The 15,892-nt window shown below is 40.0% G+C and overlaps 2 protein-coding genes across 5 annotated transcripts in view; one reads left to right on the top strand and one right to left on the bottom strand.

Moving 5' to 3' along the window:
* The window catches only part of GOLM1 (golgi membrane protein 1), an 88,056-nt gene extending 86,148 nt beyond the window's left edge, over positions 1–1,908 (top strand). For both annotated transcript variants that reach the window (XR_005062726.2, XM_037023539.2), the window contains one exon: positions 164–1,908. Coding sequence is in view for 1 of the 2 variants with exons in the window: in XM_037023539.2 (XP_036879434.1) it covers positions 164–240 (77 nt within the window). In the remaining variant the exon portion in view is untranslated. The remainder of the gene's footprint in view (positions 1–163) is intronic.
* Positions 1,909–7,601: 5,693 nt separating this feature from the next.
* Positions 7,602–15,892, bottom strand: part of NAA35 (N-alpha-acetyltransferase 35, NatC auxiliary subunit) — an 84,089-nt gene continuing 75,798 nt past the window's right edge. For 2 of the 3 annotated variants that reach the window (XM_017679248.3, XM_073228733.1), the window contains exons 18-23: positions 13,971–14,107; positions 13,023–13,090; positions 12,032–12,172; positions 11,526–11,648; positions 8,772–8,852; positions 7,602–7,993 (exon numbers count right to left, since the gene is read on the bottom strand). In XM_017679248.3, coding sequence (XP_017534737.2) covers positions 7,934–7,993; positions 8,772–8,852; positions 11,526–11,648; positions 12,032–12,172; positions 13,023–13,090; positions 13,971–14,107 — 610 coding nt within the window. In that variant the 3' untranslated portion in view covers positions 7,602–7,933. Of the gene's footprint in view, positions 7,994–8,771; positions 8,853–11,525; positions 11,649–11,919; positions 12,173–13,022; positions 13,091–13,970; positions 14,108–15,892 lie in introns of those variants that run through there. The other variant, XR_012127774.1, reaches the window with a different exon arrangement.

The following is a 15,892-nucleotide window of genomic DNA, read 5'->3' as shown; positions in this document are numbered from 1 at the left end:
ACCTTGTCCATGATTAGGGAGGCAGTTTCACATTATAGGATTGCTGTGGGAGATACAGTCCACTTATGGCAGTTTCTAGATACTTAAGTCAAATGGGACCTGCTGAGCTGGTTTCTCAGAATGTTTAATACTAGAATATTATGTTATTGTTTTTCCTTTTTAGTTCTTAATGCTGAAAATCAGAAAATAGACACAATAAATTTACTTGATCAGAATGAAAAGAGGAATCACACACTCTGAATCAAACTGGAATCACATACTTCATGTCCGGGTGGAACAGAAATCACTACAAAATATTCAAGAGGGACAATACTGTGAACTGCACTAAGTAAAACACAACTAAAGGTGATTTTTGTGGTTTTAGTATGTACTCTAGGTAGGAAAATGAGATTGCTTTTGCAACGGTTTTTGGGGACACTTTTGAAGTGTTTGTATCAAGATGTCAAAATGTGTTGGCTAGTAGGTATTTCATGAGACTATCAACACAGAAACAGGACACAAGTTCAAGTACGACGACAGCAGCGATGCTTATTCTGGATTATACCTTGTTTAAAAAACGGCCTATAGGAAGAGTTCTTCTGTCATGACATGAAGGGGCCCCGTGTCCTTCAGAACTCCGCTCTCTCGGCTCCCTTCCCATGCTGTGCTCAGTGAGCGGTTCCAGCCCCTTTCTTCTGTTCCCCGTCAGCATGGAATGATAACTGGTTTTAAATGGCTCTCATGTGTTCACTTCTGGTTCTGACCATCAGTGGCCCAGAGCACTGGCTCTACACACGGACATCACTAGCAACAGTTTTACACAAGTCTATAAAGGTGTTTTGTGCGAGAATTTTTTAAAAGATTGCTTACATAACAACCCATCATTAATGTACAAAAATGCTTTTAAGTGACTTGTAATTTGAACGCTTGTGATCTATGCTTACTTATATATGAATATATGTAAGGCTGAATATATATGGGCAAAACAAGATCTGTAATAAGTCCACATTACTAAGAGAAGCCTCCAGTGGGTTAGACCTTTGGTATAAAAAGGGGCAAAAGCAGAGGTAAACCCTGGCACCTAGGGCCGCACAGCACTGGGGGGGCGGGTTTACTGTGGACAGACCATTGCTTCACCACTAGAGGAAAAGGGGAGACAGCTGATGTTAAGGATGTATATACAGTGTTACAAATCGGTTAAGTTTAGAAAGGCAAGAGAAGTGCAGTCCTTGGTTTTATCATAGTCTTCACATTTAACTTGTAGTAAACAATTATCAAAACTGATTTAAAAATCAGAAGTTAAATGTTTATCTGAAAATGACTAACCATAATTCCACTGATAATAGAGACAATTAGCTTTGATTTGAGTTGGTTACTATTTCAGGTAAATAGGCTCTTGCCACTTTTGAATGACTGGCAGTCACAGGGACTTGCGGTGAGGCTCTATAAAGGGCAAGCGGGTGGTGAGGCATATTAAAATACATCTTACGTCACAGGATGGGAGGTGCAGGAGTGCAGGTCACCAGGTAGAACCCTGTGCTTTCAGAGAGGACACGAGGCCCAGGCCAAAGAGAGGGCAGGCGGCCTGGAGCCCTGGCCTCACACCTGGCATGGACTCACTGTGCCCCTGGCAGCCCCGGAAGGCAGGACCTGGTTCCCACTCAGATTACAATCAACTTGAAAAGTTCTTCATGTAGGATATCCTTTTACCAAATCACTAAACTTTTCACCCAGAAAAGGCAACCTAAAAAGGTATAAAAAAGTAGCTTTATGACATTGAAGTCCTTGTCTAGCCTCCCTTTGTCTTAATTCTTAGGGTTGATTTTCTCTATAATTTTTCCATTAATGAGCAAAGCCTTTATTCATCTCATGATCAATGTGCATACAATTGTGGAAATAAAATCCTTTTTGTGGGTTCAATTTTTAAAACTGCTTTCTGTTTTCCCATCATCCTCAATGGGATCCCCCAAGAATCAGCTTTTACACTGTGGATTAAGGAGGGTGGGTTGCCTTACACCACCTTTTATGTAGTGAGATGGGTTGTCAGGATAACTGAAAAACCATGATTTTATCTTCACGTAGACACCCCAAAAGGCCATTCACGCAGGTGTATGTGCTCACAGCTCTTTCTCCAGGAAGTCATGCTTTGTCACAGCCGGCTGGCTGGCTTTCCTTGGGATCACAGGCATCTATTCCAAAACAATGATTTACAGATGGCACAGCTGCTTAAGCCTGTGCGCTATGCCTCAGGTAGGTATCAAACAACTAATCTTGATCTTTTGGGTTCATGCAAAATTAAATCAGCAGCTATTCCAATTTTCAACAGGTATACACTCTTTCACACCTCCCTGACTCAGATGGTGCACAGGCAGGAGTGGTGGGTCACTTGATCTTTGTCCCTGCAGACAGGACTGCGGATGGAGACTGAGCAGCCCTGGCTATCGCATTTCATGAGTCATACAATCACTGCCTACACCTAACATACTTCTGTGTGATGGCATCTGAGAATAAACCACTAACTGTTAGGTCAGTATGCTGTCGTTAAATAACTAGTCTGATCATGAACATGATGTTTGTTTTCCTTGGTACAGCCTGGTTATCCAAGGAGAGCCTGAAGTAGTGGAAGAGAACAGTGAATTCAGCATCCTTTAACCCAGGGGATTGGTTTACTCCCGCTATGTTTGAGACTAAGAGATTATTAATTACAAATCATGGGTGACAGTTTTTATAGGACACCGAACAACTTTTAAAACTTGAATTTTAGGAAGAATATATACATTTAAAATAAGGTTCTGTTAACTAGGTTGTACTAACAATTTCATATGGTTAGCTTAGAATTTGAAAATGTTCACTAGTGTCAGAAAGTTGGGAAATAGCTTTATTGTGTATGTTTCTGTGCTGTTTCTCAGCTCAGAGGATAACACTAAAGTAAACCAATTTTTAAGGGACAGTGGCTTAATATCAAATTCTGATAACATATATAGTCTGGAGATACTCGAGGTAGTTATCTTCCCATGCACTTTAGAAACAAAAACAAAAATGCCTTTATCCCTGTCAGTGTGCCTGCGAAACACATTTCTGGGAAAGCTAAGTGACATGAAATACTCTTACCTTTAAACTATATGTAAATATCTTTTTTTTTTTTTTTTAATAAACTAAGGCCTAACCAGTTGAGACAAATGCTGTATCTTTACTATTTAGAATAAAATCACACCATCTATAGTAAATAAAAGTCCTGAGTGGAGTGACACAGACCATTTACACCCCTACAGAGTCCAATACTGTGATGGGTGCTTGGAGAAGTATTTGACTATTAAGTTCCAGTATATGATCATGAGTGACCAGACTTGGGTCCCAGATGGCCTGATTTTCCATATAACTGAAGGTTGCCTTTTAGAACCTTTATAAACAGATTTCGATGAACAAATGCCTTTTTGAAGAATCAATGTTAACTACATAGGAATCAGGATGAAAACCCACTTAGCCTTAAGAAGCAAGCCAGGCTTTATCTAAGTTTCTGCAGTTTGCTTGCTTTTACCGATTTATCTGTCGAAGTTGCTGTGAAATGACCACCCTGGGGCCTGTAGAGTGATAACATCTGCCTTTATCCAAAACACAGAGGCTCACCAAAATGTTCTCACTCGCCCTCCCAAAGAGCTGCAGCATCATTTAATAAATAACTCCACCATTTAACAGAGTACTTCTGTGACTCACCAGCAGCCGCCTCCAACTGCCAGTTTTTTTTCCTGCAAAGGACCGGGCATAACATCTCCTTGCACTGCTCTTTTGAGATAAGCTCATTCAAGTATGTCACTTGCTAAGTTCTAGAATAGCTGTGATTCCAAAGCACACTTTCCTTAAAGCTTGGCTTACAATTTTAAACTGGAATTGCACCTTTATCTTTGTGGTAGTTTGGAAACTCAAGTTACTGCATAGGAACTTTCACCATCCTCCAAAAGCTGGAACAGGGTGGAAGGCAGTGTTAGTCCAGGAGTTCAGTGCAAGTGAACGCATAGTGTACAATTTACTACCTCAAGGCGCATCAGTTCATCTCTGCAAAAGCAAATTTTAACACCTTTGGCAGCTGTGTAGGATCACAAAAACATTCCGTCATCTCAAGTTCTTTTTTACGGATTCTTACTGCAAAAGCACCAGGTCTGGTTCCCTATTCTCCTTAGATTTGAAGGTATTTGATATTTGATGTGCTTAGATTGATTTGCAGTAATTGTCAAAATCAATTTCATCAGCTGAAGCAAATGGGCAAGGCCCCCAGACTCCTAACTCACCACCTCCAAACTCCTCTGCCCTTCGGCCATCCTGTGTTCTCACCACCACACATCTTTCCCTTAGGCAGCCTGCCTGCTGCCCTAGTGGCCTTGTTCTGTCTCCTCCATTCAGTTTTCCTAGGATAGCTCATTGCCATAAGAATTAAACAAAATCCACATCTCATTAATTGTGTGAGCAAGTTTTGGAAAGATGAACCCCTTTCCTCAAGTTTATAGTATAGTTGGGAAGATGAAAGCAAACATTTAAATTTATTTTAAGGGGCTTGCCCTAGCCCAGGAAATGGAGGAGCCTCCCCCGAAGATAGCACAGGTCAGTGAAAATGTGAAGGATAAAGAACAGTACCAGAGGAGTTGGGTGGGGGGCAGGCAGGCACAGGGACAGCTGCAGCTTCAGTTTGAGAAGCCCAGAGGTGGGGGCCGGAGTCAGGCAGGCCAACACTGAGCCGTGAGCCAGAGAGCAGGGGCGCGTTCATGATCCTATCAGCTCTGGATGGAGGTGGGGAAGGTGGGGCAGGCGTTCCTGCAGAGCCCTGCTGACTCCCATCAGTTTGCCCACCTCCCTTCACTCTGCCGCAACAGAGAGCTCTTGTGCTCGCTGCCAGCCGCCCGTTTGCCCAGTCCAAGGGACCCATTTCAGTCCTTTAATACTGGCCTTCTTGCTGTGTGTGGCCCTGCAGTTGGTTCATTTTCTTGCTAAGTCTTCTTTGCAGACTTTTTCCAGTGCCCAGACGCACAACCAGAAGGACTACTAAACTTTCACCAATAATTACGATGAGGTCTTAGCCAGAAAAGTCCAGTCTTGGGAAAACAAAACTGTGAAACACACAGAAATCCACCAGAGGGTGGCCTGGCATGCCTTTCAGGTTCCCTTCTTCCCTGCCACCGCCTCCTATCCACTGTCTCCCCGCCCACTGGCCCACTCAGGACCTGGCCACCCCAAGTCTGTCCCTTGGGCCCTCACTCTGCCAGCTCCCTGAGCAACTGTAACCCTGACAGGGCTGATTCTCCTCTCTACAGCCACTCAGACCTCGGTTCATCTCCACACAAGAGCGCCCCTTCAGCTCCAGCCCAAACTGAGCCATCCTCACCAGGTTCTGGAAGCACCTGAACGTCTAAAACAATCTCACCCGTCTACTGTGCCTATATAAGCAAATGGCACACAGCCACCTAGTTGCCAAGGCCATAAAACCTGAGCCTCCCTTGACTCCCACATAAACTCAACCATTTATTTACCAGTTTCATAACTCCTAAATCTTTTAATTTATCTGTCCTCAGTTCCCTCCGCCACGACCTTGAGACCATCTTTTTCTCTTACCTCATGAGCTTCCCTGCATCCAGTCTTGCCCCCTTTTGAACCAGTGTTCTTGAGCAAGCAGATACGATCAAAGCCTGTCGTTTCGCTGCATCAAGCCCTTCAGTGGTTTCCAACATCATGCCAAAGTCCAGAACCATCACCCCTGCTTCCTGGGCTCTGGAGGACTGGCCTCCCTTTCTCTCTCAATCCCATCTCTTCAGTGCCTCTTCCTGCTCCACGCTTTAGTCACCCAGCTGCCTCTCACCTCCAGGCCCGTGTATGGGTTTCCCTGTCTAGGAGGACCCTTTACCAAACCTTTCTTAATCTGTAGGGCTCAGAGAGATGGCAGCTTGCTACATAAATCTTTATGTCAGGTGGCTGTACACCATCAGCCAGCATTTTCCTCATTATCAATACCTGCTCTGGTTCTCTGCATTCTTCAGTTATAAGCTCATGAGGGAAGGGATTGTTTTCTCTCATTGTTTCTTAGTACCTTGAATAGATATTTTTAAGGTTCCAAAAGGCAACTTTACACTTTTCTGATTAGAAACCTGCAGGAAAACACAAACTAGAGCTACATGATTCAATATAACAAACCATTTGCTTTTTGTATTTAGTTGATAATGGGTCACTAACTTAGGTACACTCTTTGCTCTTAGGAAGACCCATACTCTTAAGAGCTGAAGTGCTCTCTGCATTCAGGCAGAACCATGGCTCAGTAACCGTCATTTACACTACTGGCCTCTTCAGACACAGGCTGCCAAGACGGAGAGCACCCTGCTGGCAGCCAGCATGGCCAGCAGCCAGCGGGTCCTCTCAGCACTGGTCCACATTCTTTTAACTTGCCTCAGATGCTCAGCTGTTTGCCAAATGTTGCTGCTGTGTTACCTGCTTTTTCTTTGATTCAATCTTCTATTGTCTGTTTCCTACCATTTCTTTGCTTCTGAAGCGTTCATAAATTATCAGCCAGAAATAGTAGTTTTCCTTCTTAACAAATTAACTGAATAGATAACAGGTACATTCTTTATCTCCACACAGCTCAAGTTTCTATTGTACAGGCTTTTAAAAAAATTATTAAAAAAAAAAAAAGACTTCCAGGTTCTGCTATTCCAGGATGCCAAGTGGCTCTTCCTGGATACAATGTTATGACTCTTGGAAAAAGGAGCCAGTCTACTTCATTACCTGAAAAGAGAGGAATCAGTAAAGTTCTTACTCTCTAATCAGCTCTACTATCATGAGCAAGATTCAGTCCAGTTAGGTACTTCAAAATATTTCCATAACTACAGTTTTGGTATCACATTTGCAAAAAAGATGTCAAATCAGAGTTAAAACATTTGACACTGAGAACACTTTATAGCACAGAACAAATATAAAATTGTTGCTAATGTTAGGCCAAGCCACAAAAGTCAATTTAAGCACTGTGGCTCACCCCACGGAGAACAAAAGGGAAGGCAACCATAGGCTTGACCAGCTGCCATGGTGGCTGTAAGAACAGCAGAGCAGAGACAGGAAGAGGAATGAGCAGGAAAGGAAGGTGGGGGTGCCTCTGGCATTATCTGTAGGTCCAGGTGGATTTAAGTCAGTTTTCAAAGAGGATGCTGAGAAGGCCCCCAATTAGCAAATGTTTCATGGGTTAAACTGAGTATGAAGTAGTAAACAAAAAGGAATATGATACATTTAAACCTAGCCTTAAACAATCTATATATTCCACCTTTTGAATGTTACTAGCAAACGTCTTTTAAAAGTACCAAAAGGTAACAGTTAAAAGATGTTTCTAAAAATATCTATATTCCTATAGGTTTATAATTTAAGATGTCATGACATATAATAGCACAATCCCCATGTAATTTAGTCTCCCTGTATAGCTTAGAGATCCCCCCAGAAATCCCTTTTAAAGTATTTTGCCAGAACACCACAAGTGTTTAGCAAATCCCTTGATTTGAAACTTCTTTTGGATAAATTGTGCTTGAACTACTCAAATGTTTAAGCATGAACACCTTCAGTTCTTAACAATAAAGTGCTATTGTTTTTATCTCCAGTAGTACATTTTTTGTCAAGAAATTTATTAACCTTTACAAACACTATTTTCACTCATTCATAAAAAATGATTTATGATTAAATCTGTAATAAAACCATATAACATTCATCAATGCATTCAATAAGACCAGTTTCATCCATGGAACATAATAAACCACTTTAAAACAGCAGTTTTCATTCACGTCAGATAAGGCTGTCAAATTAAAAGTATTCCTTATAATGGGTTGTTATCCAAGAAATCCATTCACTTCACGTTATGTGGTAGGACTGATGGATGGATCCTGAGAGTAGAATCTGACAGCAGATTCTGCCCCTTTATGGTCCACTTTTCAGTCTCTCAAACAAGTTTCACCACAGGAAAATATTTGTGAGCAGAGAAATCAAATTCAGGAGGAACCTATATAGAAGAGCAGAAAGTCAATCAATGTACGTACAAACATTCAGACAGTACACAAATACTTTTTATTTGAGTTTCTCATGTTTTCTTGAGAAAAGGCAACACTAAATAAAAAATTGGTTTATAATTACAAAAAGTCAGGAACTAACGTGAAGAAAAAAAATTTTATTAGCTATTACTAACTCATCTCTAGGTTCAATGAAAACATGCTTACTGGCTGTTACCTATCTTCAGAGAATAGTTAATAAAGGAAAATGGACTTAAGTTACAGGAAAAGATCATGGGCCAAATTTTCCAGTCCCAGGGCCACATGGCAGTACTAGGCCATGAAATGAGAGTCAGCAGTAAAGCAAGGCAGGAGTCACAGCCAATAAATGCAAGTAACAACACAGAGCTTCTGTGTTCAATGTTGATACATTTCCTCTAATACCTGGTAATTAACTGATACCTAATGATGTAATTACTGAAGCACTGGCTTTTCTGAAGGCAGAGGGCTTTTGACTTTGTTTTGACACATTTTCTTTTCACCTCAAGTCACTCAGTAATTTGCACAGGGGATGGGGAGAAGGGAATGAAGGACAGACTTTAGGAATTTTAAATCAAGAAAGTCTGTTTCAAAGTAAAATGGCAAGCTCCACTTAATTTATTTTTTGCCACTGAACCTCTTCTAGGACAATCTGATGAGTGTTTTAACTTTTTTTGGTAATATTTATGCATTTTATTGAAAAAAAAAAGCTTTACAGTAATTATAGACCATTTATCACAACAGTGTACTTACCTTGGATTCCTTTTTGTGTCCTCCTGCCAATAACTTCATAACCACAAAGTTGGGTTTGGCAACCTTTAAAATTCTACTGACCTAAACAGTAAGCAACATTAAGCTATCAAACATAACATCCGTAGTCAAAATGTCCTTATATTACAGATATTAATAGGAACTTGGCACAATGTGTTATTTTGTTACAGTTGAAAAACATGAGCAAATATACTTCTTTCTGTAACACAGAACTCGATTTCAGTCAACTCTGAAAACTTGGAAAGTACTGCATCTTATTTTCATTAAAATATAAGGACATGAGGCTTGCAAAGTGGGGTGTTTGCAACATGGATTCTGAAACCAACTGTCTGTATTCAAATTCCAGTTTAGCTATGAAACTTATGGCAGGCTCTCTCATCTCTCTGCTCCTCAGTTTGTTCATCTTCTTACAGATATGGGGTGTTACTAACTTACTTATTCTGCAAAGATTGGTTGTGAGGATTAAATGAGTTAATATGTATTATGAGCTGAGAACCATGCCTTGCAGGTAGAACGTGTCCTTTAAGGGTTACTGTTTCTGACCACCACTTGTCTAAGAGGCCTCAGACGAACCCATGAATAACAATGCAAGGAATCCTGCACTGCTCTCGAGGAGCAAGGTGCACAGTGAAGACCAAGGTCCCACAGCCGCCTCCTTGCTGACCTCTCCAGCAACACCCATGTCTTATGGTTCAGGAACAGCCTCTCCTCAGCTCCAGATCACATGTCCACCTGCCCAGGTAACCATTCCATTTGCGCATCCAGCAGGCACATCCAGTCCTCAGTGCCTGCCCTTCCTCCCCAGACCTGTCTTGCACCTGCTCCTGCTCCACATGTGTGGCACAACCCAGCCAGGTGCTCTGGCCCCAAACCCTCATGCCATCCTTGACCCCTTCTTTTTCTCACCCCATATCCAATCCATCAATCAATCCTGTTGGCTTGACCTTAAACTACAAGGAAAATACAACTGCTTCCAATTACCTCTGCCTTCACCCATCATCTTGCATTGGACCACTTCCAGGGCCTGCAAACTGGCTTCCCTGCCCTGCCTCCACGTATTGGCCCTACCGACCTATTTTAAGTGCAGTGGCCAGTGAGCCTTCAGAACAGAAATCAGATCTGGTCACTCCTCTGCTCAAGCCACCCCCAGTCCTTAGCTGTTCTTCAAATACTCCACATGCACTCGTTGCCTCAGCACCTTTACATGTCGATCCCTTTGCCTAGAAGGTTCTATCCCCCGATGGCCACATGACTTGCTTTTTCCCCTTCTTCCAGGATTTGCTCAAAGGCTACCTTAATTTAAAAATGCCTAAATCTCCTCCTTTTCCCTACCTCCTAGGGCAGTCACTATCCCTACTCACAGCTTGATTTTTTTCTAGTATTTATAACCTTCCACTATACATTTTACTTAATCATTTATTCACTGTCTACAACCCACCACCCTCCTCTACCCCCAGGAGGGCAGGGATTCCAGTCTGGCTTTTGCACCACTGGAACCTACAACAGGGGTGGGGACATAGGAGGCACTCAACAACTGTCTGTTGAATAAATGAATTAGATCCACTAAAAGAGATACACCATCCATTATAGGTACCTTCCTCTAATTTTTATATTTCCTCTTATTATATAGTTATATATGATGAAAAATAAAGCTCTCTCCTGTATCTCTCTTCCCCAACATACTCAGCTCCTCTCCCAAGAAGCAGACAGTTTTTATGTTTCCAGAGATATGGTCTGCTCAGATAATACTCCCACAGACATTTATAGACTGAAATGGCAGCATACTATACACAGTGCTCAGTGCCTTGCTTTGTAAGCTTGTTATCTTCTGAAGAACATTCCAATACAGTCTCTAAAGGTCTTCCCTGTCCTTTTCAAGGCTGCACAGCATTCCACTGAAGCATGTATCACACTTTAACAGTATCTTCATAGACACCAAAATCCCTTCATTTCTTTGCCATTAGAAATTCTGCTGCGTAACTACTCTAGTGTGTGTGTTCATCACTTGCTCCCTTCACTTCCCACATGTGCACAGGAGTAAGATAAATCACAAGCAGGGGAACTGCTATGCCTATGCATTTGCTTCTTGGCAGACATTGCTCAACTCCCCTTCTGTAGAGGTTGTACCACGACAAACTCCCCCAGATGGTCTGTGTGTTACATGGGTAACTCATTTATAGAACAGATGCATTTCAACATAATTAGGTATATAGCAGATTATGAAAATCACAAAAGCCTGAAACTTAATATTTTGCAAGTTCTAAGCTCAGGAGAATATCTCAAAATAAAGTTTTAAAACACAGTAAATAGCCTTTATTTCAAATGATCAAGTAGAATAAGGCCATTTTTATTTCCTGTGGAAACTGACCAGATCATCTTTCAGATTTAAGATTTATATATTTTAACACTGTAAATTATAGATTAAAATAAAATATTTTAGATGTTAACATTACTGAAGTGTGGCTCAGTCTGGACTTTATTTTCTACTCTTTCTAAGTCTTAATTTCTCTTTGCACTGACTTCTAAATTTACACAAAGATATTTACATCACCTTGTAAATCAGGTAAGTTTAAGTCTGACAAGGTTAGGTTAGCAAAACCACTGGAAATTCTTGGCAAAAGCATGACAGGCTTCATTTATTAGTACCAGAAAGCTCACTTTTCTAAGTGAATGGTTACACAGCAGGACGATACTTCCTCCCAGGGTTTTCCCCTGGAATCACTGCGGCTGTCTCACCTCGGGGTCTGGGTTCGGGATGTTCTCCAAGATCACCTTAGCCTGCTGGAAGTGCTTGCTCGCTGCCACGTATAGCTCTGGAGACTGAGGAGGAGGACTGTATTTACTGAGGTCGGACATTTCCTAAAAAGGGGGAAATACTATTACTCAAAGCATGCTTACTGTAAAACTCTGAAAGTCATTTTTAATTAAAGAATTCTACACTGACTATCCATTTCATACACACTGAAGCAAGCATTCAGCATATGTTCTTTTTTTCCTATGTGATATTCAATTCCGTCTCCATATACTAACTACCTCATATTATTCTCATACTTAAAATAACTGCATATGTGATCAGTGCATCCAAAAAACCCAATGACTTTCACACTACTTAAAACTGCTATTTTATCACCTTGCCCCACTGGTACAGCATTCGTTTCGTTGGGCTATTTCGACAGGACTGGGTCCCACGAGCCCGTCTCCGAGCAGGTCTAGGGCCGAGCGCGTGCCCGTGGGTGGGTCACCTTGAACTGCAGGTAGTGCACCGGCGGCGGCGTCATCACACTGCTGAACGGAGCAAACCTGTGCTCGTACCGCACCTGCTCACTATCCAGCTCAAACTTGGGCTTTCGCACTTTGCCGTCCATGTCAAACGCTACCATGGTCTCAAGAGAAAAGAGAATGAGGAAAAAAAGATTGTCAGCATGAAAAAGTGGACATCCTTATTAACACTGAATAGAAAACAAGAAAACAGCTATTTACACATAGCTAAAACAACTTTAAGAATCAGAATCAGAAAAAGGCATTAGTATCCATTTTTATGTCATGTACCATCTTTTAGACAAAAAATTTCAAGTTCCAGTGTTTAGCATATTACTGTTTTTTCATGCCTCTGCTTTTACAGTAGCTTTGAAACCTTCAAGGAAAAGCTGAAGAAACAAGTAACATAATTTTTATAAGAAAAGCATAGGTGCTGGTCTTCAAACATAAGTCCAACTTCTATTTTACATATACTTTAATATGTTACCTCAAATCATTTCTTTAATTGCCAAGTGCAACTTAAGAGTTAGAACTCACTATCTTCTGAAAATGCCGGCTCTTGCTTAAGTCATTCACTGTGGAGCTCGCCCCCTCCTAATACACTCCTAAAAAATCCAAACTCCATCTTTCCAAGGAAATCTTCCCTGATGAATCAGAAGTACAGTCTTCCTTTTCTTATTACCTGTGTCACATATGTCACCTGGCCTGTCATTAACTAGGCACTTGAGACAAAGATCACTCCTGATTAGACTTGGTATCCTGAAAGGCATCTGACACACGGCAAGGGTACAAATATTTGTTCAACAAACTGATGAAAACTAGGCTTGGAAAAAAAGGCAATTTTCAAGCAGATGATTATTAAGAACACGTGAACTTAGAACCTGGAAAGAATCACAGCGAAGGAACCCTTTTAATTAAACTATGTAATAACAATGCAGTTAAAAAGCAAAAAGAACTTCATTTTCAACGACTTACTTTAAACATTCCAGCACACATATTCTGGTATGCCTGGCTCATTGTGATCTCTCGACTCAATGGGCGAACTGTAATTAGAAAAAAAATCACCCATACTCTTTCCCACTCCTTCTGTTATTTCAAGAGAAAATCTAATTTAAAAAATCTACAACCTTGTTTACTAAATAAAATTTCAAACGTATGTTCCTACAGGCTATTTTTTATGGCCCAAATCAACAAAAAATATAATCAAAAAGCTAAACAATAACCATGTTCCCTGGTTAATAGCCTAAAATTCTAGCACGAAGTAAATTTAGCTTCTGAATTCACCATAACATTTAACTGCTTAAAAAGAAAACCCATAAACACAGTCAATGAATAACATCCAACTATGGAAATCCTAAGAAAATACTCTGTATTTTTTATATTAAATTTTTATTATTTTATGCTTTGGAAATATTTTGTAATGATTATAGAAATAGCTGTATCCTTCCACAAGTGATCAATAACTAGGCAGTTCCTTTGTGACATCCCTTTTCCCTGTGGTCACTGGGAGGCCACCAAGGTGCTTTGATCATCTTTCTTTGGGGACTGTGACAGAGCAACTTCACATCTACTTCCCTCTTGGGCTGTCAGCCTCTGGCCAGAAGACCAAGGTCTCCTGCCGCCTTGCTCCTTAACCTATCCTGCTTGCATGCTCATGTGGCTACTTCCTGCCCTTAGGGCCTCCGACATGTGGACTAGCAAGGAAGTAAAAGAAAAGCAAGGGAAGGAACCAAAGAGGCTTGTATCACTAATACTGTGACTCGGTTTCTACCTCAGCCTTTCTGATGAGCAGATGGGTGAGAAATAAAATGTAAGGGTAATTCACCCATGCCAAGGCACTGGTAGCTCTCTGTTTATTTGTAGAAATTAAAAAGGGCACTCCAATGTTACTTATTTCTTAAACTTGAAAATAATTGACAATACCTTTCTTCTTTTTCTTTGTTTTTTTACTGCTACGGCCTTTCTGCTGCTCTTCCATTATCCTTTCCTCTGCCATTTGAGAGCCATCAGCACGACTCAATGTGGACATCAACCATGCATAAAGGAATTCAGAGAGATACCTTAAATAATACAAAATGTTAGTTAATAGTAGATGTCTAAATGAGATAGCTTTATCAAGACATGTATTGGTATTAATAAAGAGATATTTTTAATACTCCTCTAAAAGTCTTTAGAAAAAACACAGATTATCCAATTAGATAATGATAGATCTTACAAGAAAAGAGCATTATAAATGACAAACTTTCCCTTTCTTATAGCCATACTTGTTGCCTTGCAATGTTGACACATTTCCTATCACAATGTGTTTTATAATTTTGCAAGATTTCTTGATGATTATATATATATATAAAAATCAAATGAATGCCCATTAAATTGGTTTTATTATTAAACACATTTCACCTGAACGTATTTAGTAAATAGTTTATTTTTCTGTTAATTAGAAAAGCAAATATAAGAAAAAAATTAAAAATTGCATGCCTCATATAAAACCATTCTAAAAAATGAACATTCAGGCTTATAAATTACCTGAGTTTATTCAACAAGTGAAATGTGAAACAGATGATTCCACCTGACACTAATTTTTCACAAGTTCAAACTAACCAATATTAGATTCTTCTAAGCCAGAAAAGCAACTCAGATCTAGGATATGAATATATTTACTTTATAATGTAATCCATAAAAAATAAAGGAATACTACTAACCATAAGCTAAAATAAAAGATTTGTAAGAAATTTTATTATGATCAGGGTTGAGTGTACAATGTCTATTCCCAAAATGTTGTAAGGCAGGTTCAGGTTACAATATTAAAACACAAAAAAGAACATCTTAAAGCAAAACAAAACCAGTTAAAAGATACCCCTGAAATGAATTTGGTACTGTATTTTAAAGCTAAACTGAGCACTCTGCTTCCTGGCAGCTAACACAAACCCAAGGAAATGTATTTTTATTTTACTTAAAAAAGTATAATTTCATAAGGTAAGAAACCAATTCCTGGCAATGAATTCAAGAAAAGCATTTATTATAGTATCCTCTTATAGGCAAATGATTTTTCCCCCATCACACCCTGAGGGTTTATATTTTAACTCAATTTGAGGATTTCTATAGGGAACTAATGCTGCCTTCTAATTCTGACTATCCAACCCAAGGACAGTTGAGTGAAGAGGATACAGGTGACATGATTCAGGCCTTTCCTCTCTAATATCAGGTATCCCAATGAACTTTTAGTAAGTGTTTTATAAAAATGAATGCACAATTATTTCTAAGGAGAGTTAGAGTACTGATATTCTATACCAGTGGTTCTCAAATTGTGATCTCTGGACAGCAGCAGTTTACCAGGGAACAAATTAGAAATGCACACAATTAGGTCTTATTGCACACCTAGTAAACCAGGCACTCCAGGGACCAAGGCCAACAGGTTGTACAATACTGTGCTTTCTGAGTGATAATGACACATGCTATAAAGTTCAAAAATCACTGTTTTGTGCTATAGGCACAACTCAAATTTCTTTTGTTAACAAGAAGGGAATCTGCTCAAGTGTGCAGATAAATTTCTAATGGATTGTTTACATGAATATCATTCACTTACTGAATTTAGAGCCCATTGTTTGTGCGAAAAAACATACAAAAATTGTATTTTGACAAACCAAGAGGACAAAAGCTTCCAATCATCTGTCTCAAACCACAAACAAAAGAACTTGAGCATGTTCCCTTATAGGAAGTTGGTTTGAATAGGAGCCTCTACTAGGAGTTAGTAACAAAATGTATCCCAAGTAGCTATATCAACACCTGTTGGTAAAAGTTACTTGTTTTCTATATAAATGTTGGAGAGTATACCAAATAACATT

The sequence above is a fragment of the Manis javanica genome, chromosome 2 (genome assembly GCF_040802235.1).
Source record: "Manis javanica isolate MJ-LG chromosome 2, MJ_LKY, whole genome shotgun sequence".
NCBI lineage: Eukaryota > Metazoa > Chordata > Mammalia > Pholidota > Manidae > Manis > Manis javanica.
The sequence above is the reverse complement of the archived record's forward strand: the minus strand, read 5'-3'. Positions and strand labels throughout refer to the sequence as shown.